General features: G+C 42.1%; 1 protein-coding gene across 2 annotated transcripts; it reads right to left on the reverse strand.

Annotated features, from left to right (window-relative positions):
* Positions 1-812: 812 nt before the first annotated feature.
* On the reverse strand, positions 813-17,487 carry KIAA0408 (KIAA0408 ortholog). Of its 2 annotated transcripts, none has more exons than XM_033143748.1 (7): positions 17,028-17,487; positions 13,636-13,788; positions 10,167-10,415; positions 7,851-8,162; positions 6,882-6,961; positions 4,343-5,687; positions 813-1,498 (listed from the first exon to the last, which is right to left on the reverse strand). In XM_033143748.1, the coding sequence occupies exons 3-7, from the start codon at positions 10,302-10,304 to the stop codon at positions 1,352-1,354; spliced, it is 2,022 nt and encodes a 673-aa protein (XP_032999639.1). In that variant the 5' UTR covers positions 10,305-10,415; positions 13,636-13,788; positions 17,028-17,487; the 3' UTR covers positions 813-1,351. The 2 variants fall into 2 exon arrangements, with proteins under 2 accessions (XP_032999639.1, XP_032999640.1); XM_033143749.1 differs by lacking the exon at positions 17,028-17,487 and adding an exon at positions 14,704-14,819.
* Between the last annotated feature and the right edge of the window lie 1,659 nt (positions 17,488-19,146).

Here is a 19,146-nt window from a genome sequence, read left to right on the forward strand (position 1 = left end):
CTCATCGCTGAAAGGAGTCAGCAGGGAAACCAACATGTCAACATGTGGGTTAAGTTGTACTAGAAGCCCTGAGGCCAGTGAAAGTATTTTAAAGCCAGAATTTGCCTGGCTTCCATGCACCTGTACACAGCCTTCATGCAAGTAGGGAAACAAGCCTGGAAGCAGTATCAACCGGAGTTTCTGTATATATATATATGTGACCCAGGAACTCTTGTTAATGGCTTCCAAACAAGCAAGATTGATAAGTTTTAAATCATGGCTTGTTCAGAAGCCATTAACACTTGCTTCCTGGCTTGTTTCTTTGTTTGCATAAAGGGAGGAGCAAGTGGTAGGAGGGAGCTGCACCAAGCTCCAGCATAGTGTGGTTTTATAAAGTCAGGATTTGATGGTGTAAGTGCAGCTGTTGTCTGGATATCCATCTCAATCTTTCTCCTCTGTTCAACACACATGGCTGGTTGAACAAATCTATTAGAACCCAGTCTCTGAGTCATGTTATAGCACATGGCAAACACAAGCATTATTTTTTCGGAATGTCTGTGCACTGATAAAGGCCTAATGTAAATGTAAATACTAGGTTTTTAATTCTGAAACATATGCCTAGCATAGTAAAGTTTAAAGAAGTGAAGTTTAAATAAGCATTAATGACGACCCAATTCACTGCTCCTGGTACATACCATAAAATGCCTTTTGACTACAATTACCCCCCAAAAATGCATTTCCTAGTTTTTGTATATCAAATACTAGACCTGTGGAACCTGTAAAAGATATACGAAATGTTATTATTGCCAGGGCTTTATGCTGAACTTTCAAAATAAAACAGAAACTTTTTTTATGTGTATATGCAAGTATATAAACGAATGTTATAATTTCAGTATCAGCACTAGAACTGAGTTTCTCTCACCTAAATACAGTTATGCTTCCTATTTCAACACATGCACCTACAAACACATGATCATGCATACAGCATTTCTTCCTGCTCTTTGTGGGAAAAGTCAGAATATACAGGATTATACATTATGTAATTTCTTTTAAAAAAAAGATTGAGGAGATAACTATTGGCTTATGTCATTCAAAGGAAAAAAAAATGGCTGCGAATTATAAAATTATATATACACATGAGGAAGGGGCATTGTTATCTAGTTGATAAAAACACTGAAGACTGTGGAAGGATGGTCTAAGAATTGAAACAGTGCCTCCAACAAGTCCAAGGGCAAGGTCACTGTTGACCAATATACAATTACACAGATCTGGTTGCGGTCAGGAACGTGGAAAAGAGAGTCCATATGGAGATTTCATAACAGCACCGGATCCATTCTTGAATTTAAAACCACTGAGATCCAGCAACACAAGTTCAAGAAAGTTCGTTCAAGGCAGATCTTCTCACAGCTGGTGGGGCTGATGGCGACCTGGAGGCCCACCTGGACGGCAAACGCCTGTTTGCTGGCCGAGCCGGCCGAGAGAAGCCTTTCGCATTTGACTGCTTAGCTGGCGCAGACACCTACAAATACAAATGTGGCTGCTTGGGTAACAAAGTCAGAACAAAACCCCTCAAAAAGCATTCATGGAATTTAAAGAGAATGACTAGCCTTACAACAGGTGGCTGCTGGTTATTAAAAGGTCCAGAAAATGTGTTGTTTACCATTACATAGTAATGCAAAGATGCAAGGACAGAGGAACTCCTGCATGTGTCAAAGAAATATGTGGCATGCTAGTAAGACACAAAATATGCATGGGGGACTCTAAATGAGAGCTAAAACACACAACCCCCTCTCTGCACATGGCCAAAGCTAGATGAAGTCAAGCAGGTTGCGGAGTGAGCTGGTTGTGTGGTGGCTCCATCCCTGATGCCACTCACAGCTCTCAGCATACAGTCAGGTTTTACAAAGCTTATTGCATGTTGATGGGAAACTGACTGTGTGATGCAACCAAATGCCCACTGTTTTGCAGGGCCAGCTGTGGCTAGGCACAGAATTATGCGTGGGTAGACTCTGCACCCAACTTCCTATTCAGCAGTCACAAATGAAATTGTGATGACTTTGGAGCACGTCTGGTGACTTATCTGAAAGTAACCCAATGTTGTGTTCATTTTGAATCAGTAGGGCCTCTGGGGACCATTGCACTCCCAATGATGCCTTTCAGAGCATGACAGAGCCCAGAAGACTCTCTGAAATGTTTCTCTGCCACCACCTTTCCCTAACTTATCATGGTGGGTGTGAATATATGACTCTTGGGAAATCATACAGTAATGGCTCAGGCTTCAGGCCATGGTCAGTGCTGTGAGCATGTCTAGGAATGCTCTGAAGTAGACAGGAGCATAGGAAGCTGCCTCATACTATTAGACCATCTACCTCAGTATTGTCTACCATGACTGGCAGTTGCCCTGCCTGGAGATGCCAGGGGTTAAACATGGAGCTTTCGCCATGCAAAGCAGTTGCTCTGAGAACATAAGAATGGAAGAAGAATCTGCTGGATCATGCCAACAGAGGTCAACCAGATGACTGTGAAAAACCTGCAGCCACAAGATCATTCTGCCTGCCTGTGGTTTCCAACAACTGCTACAGCTCTTCCACAGGAGTACACTCCTTACAATTCCCCCTTTTTTAATTTGAAAAGCTGTTTCAAGAAAGGACTTTTGGAGTGGGAAAGTAGGGAGGGATGTGCTCAATATTTTCCCGACTCAGAGGAAAAGTTGCTTCTCCACCCCTAAGCACCCCATCTTTCAAGCAACTTTCCAAGCTAAAAAAGGACAGCTGGGCTACCATTACATATATTTGCATGTAATGTCTTGTTTCTGCCCTACTCTTTGCCTTCTTCCTATGGCGAATGTGGATATCTGCTCAGTAGCAGCTGGTGGGGGCAGGGGCAGGCAGAAGCAGTGGCGCCCCACTTCAGTGGCAATAGCACTTATAGAATTGTAGAGCTGGAAGGGTCCAGACGGTCATCTAGTAAAAACCACCCTGCAATGCAGGAATCTTTTGACCAATGTGGGGCTCAAACCCATGACCCTGTACTGATTGAGTTATCCATCATGAACCACTGTGCTAATTGAAACAGGGATAAGGTGTCACCATTGTGCCAAAGACTCCCCAGTCTCACCATCTAGCCTCCCACCACCCCCATCCTGATAAGTGCAGCAATGTCCCAGGAGGATGCCTTCACAGGATGATGCTGTTGCTTCCATTATCAATCTTTTTCATTTCCTGGTTCTTGGGATAAAATAGCAAAATTGCTTCTGTATTGTATTGTATTCCCAGAAGCCTAATGACATGGCTCAAAAGGAAACTGATGGCAAGGAACTGGTAACAGCATAATAAAATTACTTCTCCTTTACCAGGACCGTGTTATCTAACTGCTGTTACAAAATGAATGGTTAAAATATTTTCTTGCTGCCTCGGAAGTGGAAGAATTATTAAAACAAAGGCAGACTCTTAAAGGAACATGGCAAGCTTCTCCTCTTTGTTCTCTCTATGTGCATCAAGGTCTGTAGACCCTGGAGGTGTTTTGCTCAGAAGGGCAGCCTATAAATATTTTAAGGAAGGCAAGTAATGAATGATAAAATGAAATGTTAGCATGGTTCCAGTAAAATCAATGGAATATCAGCAACAGGGATGAAAATGAACAATCTGTGGGTTGCATGAAACATATATTCTCCCCTGCTTTGGCCAATTTTAGGACTATTTTTACAGGAACTTTACAATCAATGCAACCTTATTCCAGCCAGTGATGATTTCTGGCTTTCAACATGAAATATTTAAAGACATTTGATTAGATGATGAATGCCAATCCATCTTGCTTGTACATTTATTTTCTACTATTTTTCATGCCTTTTGAATCCTTTTACATCAATGAGTTATTATCATATCCTTGCACTAATCCTGTGATGTCTTATGGGTTAGGGTTCCAATGAGCAGATGGAAAACCCACTCTGCAGACAATTGTTCCTAATTCACAGAGTCTGCTCCACAACGGACTGAGCATGCAGCAACTGGCAGCGTCAGATTGGGAATCGTAATAAATCATCCTTGAGAACTCTGTCTAAAATTTCTCCTATAACAGATGGGGTAAAATGCAAATGGAACACTGAGAGAGCTGTCTATGTTGCATCCGATATTTGATTTGTTAAGGAACCAACCCACCCATCCCGCTCAGCTCTGAAGCTTACTAAGTGACTTGGGCCAGTCACTCCCTCAGGCTAGCCTACCTCACAGCACTGTTGTGTGGGTGCAAGAGACCCAGGGACTAAGAAAGGCCATATTGGACAACATGTGCTGCCTCAAGCTTCTTTGAGGAAAGGTAAGGTCAAAATGTGACAAATGGGTCAACTTTCATTTTAAAGGCATACCTCGGGAAATTTCTGCTTCTCTTTGCCATGCTTGGCATAAAGCCCAATGTGCCGGGTTGAATTCTTCAGCTGCTCCTGCTTCCCTTGATCTGTCTGGAGCATTTCAAAATAGTGGCCCAATTTCTCGCAGCTGCCACCCGCCAATTCCGAACTGGGCGGCAGCCAGCGCTCTTTGTGGAGCTTTGAGTTCCATGCAGTGGTTGACTTTTCATAGTTCTTCAGAAGCTTTTCGACAACCCCATAGTTGGATCTTGAGTCTGCGGATCGCGGGCGGCCAGACAAATTGCTTGGCTTCCAGTCATGTTCATGGAGCATATGCTGGTAACCACTTAGGAGTCCATTGAGCTGCCTCTGCTGCCCTGTGGCTTTGGCATTTTTGCTGGGCTTGCAGGCTTTCTCATCCATTCTTGAAGAGAGCCTGGGATTCAGAACACAGGCTGGCTCTTCCTTTTGCGCCCTGCTGGTCACACTGTTCTGAACTATGGGGCGGGGTTTGGGGTCTCCAGACAGCACTGGCATCATTGGGTTCCGTTCCATACACTTGTGGCCTTTATCTGTGTGAAACACAGTTCTGTTGAACTCGTCAATTTTTGCCTCCAGTGTTTCATTTCGTTGAGTCTTTCCAGTTCCATAGCCAGAATCACCCAGGGTGTTGCACACAGGGGCATATAAGTCACTGCTATAATGCACACTGCTTTGCGATATAGGATGCTGTTGTTTCTGGGGCACCATATTTCCGTCAGAACAGCTCTTCTGGACAGAATGTAAGGCAGAGTCCTTTTTAGGACTATTCCCAACCTTACTTGCATCATGAGACCAAGTGTTGTGAGAAAACCCTGCAGGCACCTTGCATTCAAGGGACTGGTCCCTTTTCTCAGTGGGTACTGTGGTAGCCATAGCAGGCCCACTAACAGATTTCCATTCATTTGTCAGTGGCATTTGAGCATCACATTGCTTTGCAAAAGGCAGGCGAGTCAATGCACTTCCTTCCTGGTCCTCCTGGGTCTCACAACTGCTTTTGTGCCCTGTTTCTTTTGCTAATGCTTCAGAAACCTGTGCGAGAGAGCTGGCCAAGTGCCGGGAAGTGCTTCTTGGAGGAACAGGAGGGGCTTCTCTTTTCTGCCAGGGATAAAAGCCTGCTTTCTCAACTCCAGCAAGAGCGCTCGATGGCATCTCCTTTGAACACCTGCTAATGCCCATCAAGTTCTTCTTGTTGTTTTGCTCTTCTGTATCAAATGCAATTGAAACTGTTTGTGGGTCATGGTTACGCACATGGTTCATCTCTTGTGTGATCAGTGTGTTTTCAGTTTCGGCAGATTCTCCCAGGAAAGGAAACAACTTCTTTCTGCATACATAAGAAAAAACATTTTATGTTAATCAGCAGTGATTTAACTTTTCTCTCCATTACACAAATCAGTCCGGCAACAGTTTCAGAATGTCAATGTAGAACTTGAAGTGGGGACTCAGTCCATGTTTTTGTTTGTTTGTTTGTTTACCTACCTACCTACCTACCTATATCAATAGGCCCACACCTTTATGAAGCCCATGAGGAGTGTGATAATTCTACACAGCAAATATCTTGAAATCTCTTTCTTTCCAACGCGCCAGGGTACCGAATCAGCAGCACAACATAACAAAACACATCATTGCCCAAGGTTCTTGTAATCTCATCTTTGATTCCTTAAGAGAACTATATTGGGGGCCCACCAGCATCCCCCAGAAGAACTGGCTAACCTGAGCGATGCTTGTATATATTTTTGGCAAGCCATTCCTTGGAGAGAAAAGGAACTTTAATCAGATAGCAACAACATTTGCTGGATTACAGAAGCACTTCCTACTTCCCTGTGAATCAAATCCTGTGCCCAGTCAAGAACTTAGGTTAGTCACAGCTATCCAAGGCACTCAAGTGTGACTAACTTTTGCTGCCTCAGTGGGAAAGAGATAAGATCAATGTGTCTTTCACCTTTGGGCTCCACAGGCAACTAAAGCTGGGGGACAGCCTATAAAGCATGCCATTCTTTTTATAACATTTTTAATGCCGGAGGAAGAACTTTTGGGAGCGAATCCCTTGAAAAGATTAAAGTGTGGTTTCATTGCTCAGCTGCCTCAAATGAGGGGAGGGTTTTATCAGGAGCCTCAGGCTGCTGTTTCTTTCACAACCAGATCTAATATGTGATGTGGGCATAGCTTTGAACTGGATTTAAGGTAAAGCAATTTTATTACAAGTAGAAGGGGCTAGAAATTTTTATTTCTCTCCCCCCCCCTCTCTCTCCAAGGACACTTAAAGTAATGATGGGGGGACCTGTGCCTTCCCTGCCCAGATGTGGCTGAACTACAGGTCCCATCATCCTTGACCATGCTGGCTGGGGCTGATGGGAGCTGGAGTCCAACATTTGGAGGGCCACAGAGTCTCCACCCCCTGATTAAAGACTAAAGTATTGTGAACATTTCTCTAGCTCACATTCAATGTTTCCCAGTTGTTTGTATGTGGCCCTATGTCTCCAATGTACCCAAGTAAGAACATCTAATGTAGTGATACCTTTTGTGGTTGGACTTCTTGTGGATTTCCTCTTGGTAGCTGCACAAGTCTTCGCTTACTTTGGCAAGTTCTTTAAGAGCCTATAAATGCAAATAGCAACCTTTTAGTGTGATCAGGTTCTTATTAAATTTCTAGAACAGCTGTAAACACAGCTATCAAAGGACAAAAGTACAAAGACTCAGCCTTGACAATCCCTGAAACGAGATGGAGATGTTGTGAAGATATAAACCAAACTAAACTAAACTCAAATTCAAAAAATCAGGGTGAGGGCCCCTAAACAGCTATATATGGAATTAAACAAAAATATATCTTCACAACATCTCCATCTAGTTTCAGGGATTGTCACGGCTGAGTCTTTGTAAACACAGGTATAGCATACGTTTTCCATTTCAGGGGTAATTAAAGAAGGGGCACATCACAGAAGATACAGACGTGACTTAAATTGATATGTAATGGCAAACCAAGAAAAGGATTAACTGGGAGAAAGTGTACCACTTGGGAAAGAAGGAATTGCAGAGGGCACTTATTTTTGAGGTTGACTTCCCACTTACAAGTAACATTTCACAGCGAATCAGTGTTATGTCTAAACCAGACCACAAACTACAGCAAAAAAGCTATGCTATCAAATATTTTAAACAAAAAACAGCAAACAGAAGAGTCTGCATGGCTTGACTGACAAGTTCCGGAATCCTCAGCACCCAGGAGATATATTTTGGGGGCAGAGGGCAGCGTGACATTAATTTTCTTAGATCTGTAGTTAGCATGTTTTCTCACATATTCAGTTCAGCTCAGGACAGGCTGATCTGATCTTGTCACCTTCCAGTGGACTCAGAATAGACTCAGATGAGCTGAACACATTAAGTCCATCCATTAAACAACCACTTATAAAAATGTGTTGACATGTTAGAGGTTGAAGCCTGAGCTACCGTCACTTTCCCTAAGTGAAACACCCATTACTGGTTTACTCACAATATTGAGATCCTGTGTGTAATTCTTGGTTGTTTTCAAGCCTGGGCAATCTTCAGATTCCCTGTAACTCTCAAAGGCCAGAGAATCATTTGCAAAAGCATGGTTTCTTCCCTTGTTTTTCGCATCCTTGCTCTCCTTTTCTGCCTTGCCGAGCAAACTCTCTTTGTCTGCTGAACAAGAGTTCAGTCCTGGTGTGTCACTCCATACTGAAGAGGGGGAATGTATGGGCTGTGGATGTGCCTTGCTATGAATGCTCTTAGTCTCAGAGACATTCATATTGCTCTCACGCCTTAATTTTACCTCCTGGTAAAGCTGGAAAGGAAACAAAAAGCCTCCTATTAGACCACAGTGATCTTACCAGCTTGATGAACAAAGGATGATATCTGTTTTCATGTTGAGCTTATGCCATCAGATTCCAAAGTCTGGACTCCTTGGTGGGCTGGAATATCTGGAACTTTTTTTTCTTTTTCTTTTTTGCTACAGCATCATTTGTTTTCACAAGAAAGTACTGCAATTTCCAAAAATGGTGTCAGTTTCAAACATAAAGCACATGAGTGTGTGGCTGTTGCATACTGGAACAAGGTCTGAAAAGATTTCCATTGTACCACACCAACTCTAAAATGAAGCATCTCCCAGCTGGGTCAACTCTTGGACATCAAAACCAAACTGAAGACACGGTGCACCACAATAGGACATGATAATTGGTACAAGACTATGTAGAGAAGGCATAGGATATGAGAAGCAGAGCAGAAGAGCCACTCAGATCCTGTTTGGGGCTTCCATTTGGCACCAGGTTAACCACTGTGAGCACAGGACTCGACTGTGTCTGTGTGAGGTTATTGTTTTAGTTTGTTACTATGCTATGTAGTTTTGTGTTTTTATATTGTAAACTGACCAGTGATCCTTGGATGAAAGGTGGTATATAAATTTAATAAATAATATAATAATAGATGGGTCTTTGGCTTGATCCAGCAGGGTTCTAGCTGCTCTTCCATTAGTTCTCAGTATTGGAAGCAGTATCCCCAAGGATTCCTGACCAATTGCTATGGGAGGCATGAGTTCAACTGTGACCTCTACCACCATAGGCACAGATTGCACAACAGCCTGTTAGGCTTCCTTTCCAAGGGGAACAGACAGATATAACAACTGGTGGCTCTTCTGCATTTTGCCTCTGCAGTGACTGACAGATATCCTTCTCACCTCCCTCTTCAAATTCTACCTTTTCATCTCAAATCAGTTTACAGATTTAGCAAGGTAGCAACTATAATACGGAATGGTGATGCTCTTCCATGTACAAATGAAAGATCTGATGGGCAAAGCAGTGGCATCATCAAGGAATACGGCTAAGAGGTCAGGGAGCTTGTTAAACAGCTACACTTCACTCTTAAGGCACAAAATGGCAGAGATCCAGTGGGGTGTATCAGCCACCTCAGCTGCAAACCACCAGGCAGATGAATCAATGCAGACACATGGTGGAAAACCAACAAAACAGATACAGAATCACCAGCAGGAATAAACAAAATACACTGCTAAAATGGCAACTCAAGGGAGCATCAGCAATAATTATACTAAACTCGTCCCATGGGTTAGAACTGTGCGAAGACTGGCAGAGAACGAATGAGTGAAGGGTGTATAAATACAGTTTGTGTCTAGCCTGTGGTATGTTGTTTATTGTACTCTCTTGCTACTGAATGCCATCAATAAATATAGCAGGGCTGAGCCAGAATAAATGTGTCCTGCTCTCGTGTCCCTGGATTCCAAATTCAAGACATTCAAGACATTTACATGCTAATAAACAAGATTGCTCAACGTTAATCTCAGAAAGCAATGTCCAAAAAGGCACACCTAGATTTGGGGTGGGCAGTCTGTGGCACCCCAGAGTGTGTTGGACTTCATGACTAGGCATGATGGAAATTGTAGTCCAACAGCACTTGCAGGGCCACAGCTTGCTACGTGGTATCTTTTTTGCATGGATTGCTGTTCCATAATACAAGGGTATGCTCATGACCCCTTTAGTTTTAAAAGCACAGTGCAAATTCTTCCAACACCCTTTCTGTCATCCTTATCATGTTAACATTAGCAGGGTTTCCACAGCAATGTCCCAAAAGGCATCATGCTTCAATGTTTATACAATAAGTGGCGCCTGAAGAAATCACCACCACCACCCCTGCTTCTGAACGGGGGGATAGACACAATGGCTGATTCTTTCCAACCCTATGGATTCTTTGGTGAAACCATCTTTTTAAGTTTTGGGGACTTTGCTTAAGACAGTATCATCATGTTAATTGCTGATATGAAAAAGAATAAAAAAAATACCTCTTCTATTTTCTTCTGCATGACCTTCCACTGGCATTCCCACTCCTTCCTTTCATTGTCAAAGCGCTCCAGAAGCTCCATCTTCTCTTTATTCCAGTTCCTCTCAGTTGTGCTCTCCAGTTGTGTCCGTAGGTCCATAGCTGCAGTGGCCAAACAGAGAAATGTCCGTGCACCTCTTTTCTCTTCTAAGGCTTTCCTGGAATGTGTGGGAGTTATGGAACGGCAAGCCTTACTTGCCTCTGGCTCCAGCTTTTGGGTCAAGCGCAAAGGAGAAGAGCAAAGAAACAGGGAAATCAAACAATCTGCATTAAAGGTTGGTTGCAGAGTATAATTCTATACCTCTTGCTTTAAAATACACACAATGTAGCAACAGGGCAATCTGCTCAGTTGTCCTGCCTGAGCTGGCCTCCTGCTGAACAAGCAATACACGGGTGGATTTTTCACCAGTGAAGTCCAGAGGAAAGCTCTGAAAGAGGGCCTTCCAAGGGGAGGACTCTGCTGGCCTGGGATCCACTGGATTCCAAGCCAATCTCACTGCCATCACATGATGGAATTGGACTGCTGCAAGAACTGGGCTTGATCATCCACCATGGCAGCTGGCAGGAAGGGTGGGTATGGGTTTGGATTCTGCTCTTAATCTCTGGCAAAATGGAAATAGAGGAAATTCGAAATCTGTGGAGAAAGAGCATGACAGCTCCTGTAATCTCAACATATGCAGGAACTGCCTTTTTATTTTACTCCAGTGGTATTTTATATTCACAAGACTACTAAAAATGCAATGCTGAACATGTTGATTTTTTAAATATTTCCAGGGGTTTTGCAAAACCGTACAAGGTTCTCGGAATATGTTTCAAAGATGAAACAGGAGCTGCATAATCTATATATGCCAGGCAGAGCATTTACATGATTTGCACAATTTAATTAAAAACATGCACAGCATCTTGGTAGGTAATTTCTTAGCAGGTGCAAAAATGCTTATCGTAGAAGCATGGTGCAGAAAGATATGGAATGTTATGATGGGCAAACTACTTACTATTATTAAGACATGGTTCAGCACTAAAGCTCTGATTAACTTTATGAATGACTCTGATTAACTTTATGGAAAACATACATTATGTTGGAAGAAAAATAATCCAGACAGAAATAGATGTCTATAGATTAGCAATGTCATAAAATGAAGCATTTGGTCTATCAGAACACAAGCACAATTGATTGAATTGTTTAAGTATTATATTACTTTTTTTGCATTTGCAATGTTGTATTTGGAAAAGTAGTTTCTTTGTCTTTATCTTTTAAGCATATTTTTCACATTCAAATGTGAGCAGCTGTCCAGGACTGTGATACTCAGTGTTTCAAGGTAATGCTGAGCAACCTCTGTTCTCCCTGGTACCTGGCAGTGGAAACCAAAACCTTCCAATCTTGCTAGGCCTGGAATGACCAAGACATAGTCCATGTCCTACTATCTCACACTCTGTTGACAAGGCAGCCAAGAGTCTAAAGATAGTAAGTTTGCTAATGAAGATGATTTGGAACTGATGCAGTCAATCTCTCCACCTGCTTTTCCCAATAAAGAAATACACACAGAGACACACACTGAGGGGCGATCTATACAACAGTGGTAGGCTGACTTCAGTCTTGCAGAATCTATACTTTTGCTTCACAAGAATCCCCACAGTCAACCACATATATTAACTGTGCAGAGCTCATCCGTCTTAAGTGTTTTTGAGTATTCATTACTGCTTAAGAATATAAGAGATAGCTTGCAGGATCCCAGCAACCAACAGTCACTAGGTGATTATTGTTCAGTGGTCTACTGCTTCCCTGTAGTCTACCTATCTCCATCCCACAATAAGGATGATCTTCATGCTTAGAATCATACTATGATTTTATTTTCTGAATTCAAACCAACATTGTCAAGGCTGGAGAAAGGATGACCATAGTAAGGTTTTAGGCCTTCCTTATGGGGGCTAAAAAAATGCTACTGTTTATTTCTGTTGTCCCTGCCCCCAAATACAAAAACTATTTTATAAGCTGGATTCAATTAACAAGTCCACTAACAGAATCCCACACAATAATTTGTGATAGCACAAAAGCGCTTCTCCCACTCTTCTTCTCCTGTGCCCTCCCCAATTGGCTCTTGGAAGGGGGGGAACCCCCAGAACAAACGCACAGGGAAAATGTTTTGCCTGCCAAGGTAAAATGCGTGCGCTGGCAGAACAATTGCCACAGCGCTGCATTGAATTCCTCCCTACATTTCTTTGAATGACGGTTCACCAAAGCCCTGCTCATGCAACATGGTTTGTTTTACAACAGATTTATAGGTTTGGGATGACAGCCACTGACCCTGCATGGCCTATGTGCATTCTAGTTACAGGTAGGTAGCCATGTTGGTCTGCCGTAGTCGAAAAAAACAAAAAAAAATCCTTCCAGTAGCACCTTAGAGACCAACTAAGTTTGTTATTGGTATGAGCTTTCATGTGCATGCACACTTCTTCAGATGTGCATTCTGTAGCCCTTCTGAGCAGACTCTCTATGTGTGCAAATCATAAATGAGATTGAGTTCTTTTCACAATGTGGTTTGGGGCTTAGGGAGCACAGCACCCCTTTCAACCCACCCCTTGTGTCCTTCGCTGTACATGCCAAGAAGTAAAGGAAGTTGCTTAGGGAAATTCTCTCACCCCCCTGAAGACTTGGCAGCCACAAACAGTATCTAGAGCCAGGGGCGGAGGAATGGGGTGCGGTGCATGCGGGCCGCCCCGGATGTCACCACTGAAGGGGGTGACAAAATGCCGGGTGGCACTCACCGCAGGGCCTGCAACGTGCCCAAGCCATGCGTCTCTCCTGGGAGAGACACAGTGGCTTGGGCTCATGCAGGCTCCGTGCTGCCCAAACAGTCCACTCGCTGCCTCCCCCCCAGCTGTAGGGCAGCTGAGTGGGAGGAGGCAGGAAGACTCCAGAGGCCTCACAGTGTGCCCCGCCCCTGGGCACACCACCCCAGGAGCCTGAGCAGCTTCCTCTGCTGCTGTCTAGAGATATCAGAAGGAAACATCTGTCACTTCAAAAGGGATAGGTGATGGCCTCCTTTGCCCTCCTGAGATTTCTGCATTGCAGGGGGTTGGACTAGATGACCCTTGTGTTCTCCTTATATTCCTAAGCAACACAACCTAGACACGGGCTTGCTACCTCAGTGACAAATAAGTATATTTTTGACTGGTGTTTTGCTGCCTGCATCTTAGTTTCATATTTCATATAAGTTGGAAACTGCCCAGGGGTTACGTCATCATGATGAGCGATCTATAAATGAAACCAATAAATAAATAAATAAATAAATAAATAAATAAATAAATAATATATTTCTTGGGGAAGGGAAGTGGCCATAGACAAGTATGTGTTTGCAGCCTGAGAAGGGATGACAAATTCCTTATCATTCCTCTTCAAAATCATATGTATGCTACTGAGTGCCTCTCACCTGCGTGATGAAACATTTAAGCCCTTCTTTTCCTGGATCTCACTCAGACATTTCACAGGACTCTGGAGCTCCAAAGAGCTCGTTCTTTTCTCCTCTGTTTGCTTCACTTTCCAAAGCTGACTCTGGATCCAGTAAATTCTTTTGTGTTTATACCTGCCAGAAAAAAAAAAATCAGGGCAGCTTTATTACAAATGAGGGTCACTGCCGGTAACTGAGCTGTTCAAATACAACATAATATTCTTAATAAAAAAAATGAGGAGCGGCCAAGAGGGACTGATTGTTTAAGCAAAGGCCTTGGCTTCAACTAGGAAACAGTCAGCAGATAAACCTTCCACGATTCCTTAGGCCAAAGTTCTAGCTGACTGCCAGGGGCTGCAATGACTGTTGCTCAAAAACAAATTCTTACATAAAGTTTCCACTGCCCTGAAAGCTCGTTTGCAGTCTAAATGTCATTTGAAATAGAGCTTGTGCAGCCATTTCAATATTTTTAAAAGTTTACAATAATGTAAAATCGCTAGGTTTGATTTTCTAACAAAATGAAGCTGCACGGTATTTGGAGGGGTGCTGAGCAGACTTATTCAAACACACTTCAGATGAATTACAAGACTTTTATTACTTTGACTTCAGCTGTATGAAGACTGGTCAATCTGCAGGTTCCCGTGCAAAGCAATAAAATAAGGCAATGTAGAAAAAGCAATGATCTTGAGAAGCATTAAGATATTGATGCATTACAGGACAAGCACAAATATAACGCATTTCACCTTAATGTGTATTGATTGCGCTCTTGCAATGCATGCTTTTGCTGCGAAGCTCAGTAGATTTAAAACAAAGGCGCACAAAGCATTTCTGCAATTATTACTTGGTTGCTTAAAGCAATCCTTGCAGTGTACAATCTGTTTCCCACCAAACTACATTTCTGAAACCACACTGGAGACCATCCAAACGCAATCAAGTTCTGGAAGAGCACCACGGGAGTCATTGCATTACATGTTACATAGAATGGGATGGTTGGAAAGAGCTGGAGGTCACATAACTCAAACTTTTGCCCCATGACAGGTCCCGCTTTACCCCAAGCACTCTCAGCAGATTAGCACATGTCAGATGGACCCGTTGTTAGAGAATTGCCTTGGACTCAGAAAACCTAGATCCAAGTCCCCCTTCTAGTTGAGATTCATTCTGTGGCAGGTCACTTTGTGACCTCCAGCTTCTCCTCTGTAAAATGGGAACAAAAGTTACCCTACTTGCAGGGTTACTGTGAAGGTAACAGCAATAAAAGCTGTGAAGCATTTTGCAAATTAATCACATTATATTACCAGAAGGGCCATTCCATGAAAAATGAGCCTGATAAGAATGCTAGATGAGCGCTGGACTTTGGTGAGGAAGATTCCAAACGTGCAGTCTAACTATTTTTTTAAAAGCTAAAGACAAAAGAAGTTTAGTTTATGGACCTTCTTTTCAAAAGTCCACCCATGTAATCTTCACAGAATTGTTCAAGTTTAAAGTTTTCTGATGATTGTCCCACCCGTGACAGCATTTTTTCCTTAATTTTGTATCGTTAAATTTCTTAAACTTAATTCCTGATTGCATAGTTGTAACCAATAAACATTGATTTAAACAGAAATGCTGAGTTTATCATTGATTCACCTCCCAACTCACAGAGTTTTTCCATAAATCAAACTTATCTCAAGCTCCATGTCCTTTTTTTGTCCCACCCGTGACAACACTTTTAACATTTAATAAAATTGTCAAAAATATCCATAAAAATAACAAAAAAATTAGTAAAATGTTCAGTATCTTATTAAGAACATAGTTTAAATTTGGGTTGTTAATTTTTATGTATATTTACATTGTTACACATGTGTGAATACCAAAAAACATGGTCAAAGTGTCCCACCCATGACAATGGAATGGCCCAAAAGGCTTGAGCAAAGTGGTCATTTGTCCTTGAAGGGCAACTTAGTGAAACACATCCAGATGGCCCAACCAAGCAACATCTTGGGCAATATCCAACTGTGCCCATCTGCTAGCAGAGCAGACTTCCACTTGCACAACAAAACTCCTCCTTCCTCTCCCTCCCCCTGCAGCCTCATATGCACCCCCCTCCAAACTGTTTCGGAGGGTTGAGGAACTGCAGGACAGTGGAGAGTAGGGGGAGTCCTCCTCACACAATGTTGGATACTGCCCCGTTTTTATATACATTTATATATATTCTCGCCTTTCATTTATGTTCTCTTCACTTGCTCCCATTGCTGCTTATGGATATGCCACATTTTCTTGCTAATTGCTCCCGTTGATACTGACACTCAAGCATGACATTTACACATGGAAAACTGGGTCACTGTTTAATTTTGTACCAAATTCTCAAGCTGGTATTATGGTGGATAAAATCCTTAGGGGACCTTCCCTTATCTCCATCTCTTATTCTCCTCAGATGATCATTTCTTCCCAGGGAGAGCAGAATTAAATTTCCCTTTCCTGTATTATTTGTACCGATATGGTCAGGGGAAAATAAAAAAGGCTTGGTTGAAGAATCATGGCAGATAATTTACATCAAAGCTCATTCTCCATGTAAATAGGAAGCCTTTTCCTTTAAAAAGAAATAGCTAACATGCAGTGTGTGACACAGCTTTTGTTTCCCTTGGGGAACAGCAGGGCTTCCATCCTTTTTGACATGTCCTAGACAAGGTCAGTAGCTCAATACAGCAGTAAACTGTATGCCAACAATCAATGACATCTGCATTGCTAGTTGTTTCCTATGTCAAGCAAACAAGTTTTTCTTTTTTAAAAAAAGAAAGCAAAACCGTATAGCATTATATTCTCCTTCTATCCCACTCTCTCTGCATACAAACACACATACAAGTCCAAATAGTTTGAAATAAATACCCTTTTGGGGCACGGACGGCAGCTGCTAAAAATAACAGGCGGTGACATCAGCCAAGGAGGTGTTATGTTTTAACGGAGATGAACAAAAGTGGTTGCACAAGTCAGCTCTCCGGGACAGCCTTCTTTTGATTTATCAGCAACGCAGCCATTCAGCTGTGCCAGATAGTTGGGTACATGCTACAAAACAGTTACTTTTGATCACTGCAGCCAGCTTCTGTGCACTTGAACACACACGTACAAGACTCAGGCTGTGAAAATCAAGAGCCAAATGATTAAATGAAAAAGCACTCCCTCTATCAAAAAAGTGCACCCAGCCTTTCCTTAAATAATCCATTTCTTAGTAAGATGATTACTGACCTACATTCACATCAAGAGGAAAAACTAGACAGATGTCAAAACAAGCCGTTGGACACAATGCTTATAGCCCCTTCTCATTTAAAAAATACTTCTCATAGTCTAAAAATGAGTATAAAACAACAATGAGGTTTAAAGTATGAGAAAAACCTTACCTTTTGTAGAGGAAAAAAACCTTTCGGTAGTATTTCAGTCCAAATGTGAAGTAGTAGTGAAAGCAGTGAAAGTCTTCCAGTTCTGAAAATACTGAAATTGATCAAAGAAAGGAAGAATAATCAGCTTCTCAACCAGGAGAGCTCTTGGAACTCTATTAGATCAACTTTGCAACTTTTTGCAAACTGAAGAACGGTTCCGTTTAGCATCATCCCAACAGCTGGTTTCCATGTGACGTCAGCACACGGAGGATGGTTTTAGAATCTCTTCCAATCCCCAGCCCTGTAACTTTATATCTTCTCATATTATATGTAAACAACTTTGTGTCCAGGACATTTTTAGGTTTTATAGTGGAGCCCAGTTTTTAAAACTTGCCAGAGCAGCCTGTGTAAATATTAGAGCTGTGACAATAGCCAGTTTTAGATTTCTTTTATTAAAAGGCAGTCATCTTTCTTTCTTTCTTTCTTAAGAAGCATTCTTTCCCTGGAGAATTTTCAGAAGGACAGATAGGATAGCAACGTTCCACCACATTTTTTTTTAAAAAAAAATCTACATATTTTCTCCTCCTTCAAAATAATAGCTGTGGCTCAATCTTTTATTGTTTTAAAAAAGCTTTCTTCCAATAGAGAAGAGCAGTTTGAAAAATATTATCAAACTCACAGTGCCCTGCCAAAGAAAAGAAAACTTTAAATGAGAACGAGAATCAAACCTAACAATCTTCCTGAATGCCTGTGTGCTGTGAACTCTGTGTGGTTGCCTTTGAAGACTATTCAACAGCTGCAGCTGCTGTGGAATTCAGTGACCCCACCTCATGGTGGGTGGAGGGGTCACTTGGAGCAGAGAAGAACAATATTCCAAGTCTCCACTGGCTGCCTGTTGCCGAGCAGATCAGCACAATTTAAGGAGCTGGTTTAGATTCATAAGGCATGAAACAATGTGACCTCTGCATACTTCATGGCCATTTTATATAATTTGGTTTTAACATGTACTCCTATCATACACAGTCAAACATTGACCTATAGTGTTTAAAAACATACTTCATAGGAATATAGAGACTACAGGAAGATCTCAATAAGTCTGTGGTATGTACTTGTATTAGAAGTCTCACTGGCTTCTGTGAAGCTGTTTATCTTCTCCTACTTGATTTCCATCGCAATTATTTACGCCAGACCTTCTCCTTCTGTTTTCCATTACAAATGCATTGGTCAAACAGCAGAGTGGCATGAAAACTTGAAAGAAAAACTTCTTTGCCTTCAGACCATGGAACACTTTCCATATCAGCATCTACCATGGATTCCTGCTCACCCCTGAGCATTGCAGCTCCCTCAACCACAGTATGAAAACCAATGTTTTAGTAGCATAATTGTAATCTGCATGTCACAGTATATTATATATTCTTGTATTTAAAATTGTTATCTGCTCTGAGGTAAAGTAGTCACTCTGGTGGTCAAAAGCCATTTTAAGGAAAAAATGTAATGCATTTATAGCAGGTGTTTTTCAGCATTCAGGAACCCACAGGAAATGATTGGCTCAAAATACTTATATTGTTGACTCATTTTTTAATGGTTATTCTCCCCCCCCCCCAAAAAAAAAACCTATTAGGTTTCAAGCCCCACTGTCAACTATGTCTTCCTGACGGTAAGAGCTGTTTGACAGTGGAATTTGCTGCCAAGGAGTGTGGTGGAGTCTCCTTCTTTGGAGGTCTTTAAGCAGAGGCTTGACAGCCATCTGTCAGGAATGTTTCAATGGCGTTTCCTGCTTGGCAGGGGGTTGGACTGGATGGCCCTTGTGGTCTCTTCCAACTCTATGATTCTATGATTCTCTATGATTCTATGTAGTCCTTGGCAGTGCAAAAACACCCATTTGCTTCCATCAGGTTAAAAATGTGTGTTTCATTCCATATTGAGGGGCACAGAAGAGTGTGTCTGAAGGATGTTTTAAGCCTCAAAAGTATGTGCTTATGATTCAGCTCTGCTATGAGCTCTACTTCCCCTTGCACCAAGCATAAGAGCACATTTATACAAAGTCATCCTAAGCTTTTGGTTCAGTGTCTTAGCAAAACCAATGTGACTATTATCAGACTTAGGCCCACAGTTGGTCATTTGTGAGAAATACCAGGGA

This window comes from Lacerta agilis, chromosome 3 (genome assembly GCF_009819535.1).
Source record: "Lacerta agilis isolate rLacAgi1 chromosome 3, rLacAgi1.pri, whole genome shotgun sequence".
NCBI lineage: Eukaryota > Metazoa > Chordata > Lepidosauria > Squamata > Lacertidae > Lacerta > Lacerta agilis.

What these genes read in the sequence shown, in the direction of transcription:
- KIAA0408 (XM_033143748.1), bottom strand. Translation starts at nt 10,304, where the DNA reads ATGGACCTACGGACACAACTGGAGAGCACAACTGAGAGGAACTGGAAT. An exon ending in ACACACAGGATCTCAATATT is followed by an intron (nt 6,962 to 7,850) that starts GTGAGTAAACCA and finishes TTGCATTTATAG; the next exon opens with GCTCTTAAAGAACTTGCCAA. An exon ending in AGAAGCAGAAATTTCCCGAG is followed by an intron (nt 1,499 to 4,342) that starts GTATGCCTTTAA and finishes TTGTATTTGTAG; the next exon opens with GTGTCTGCGCCAGCTAAGCA.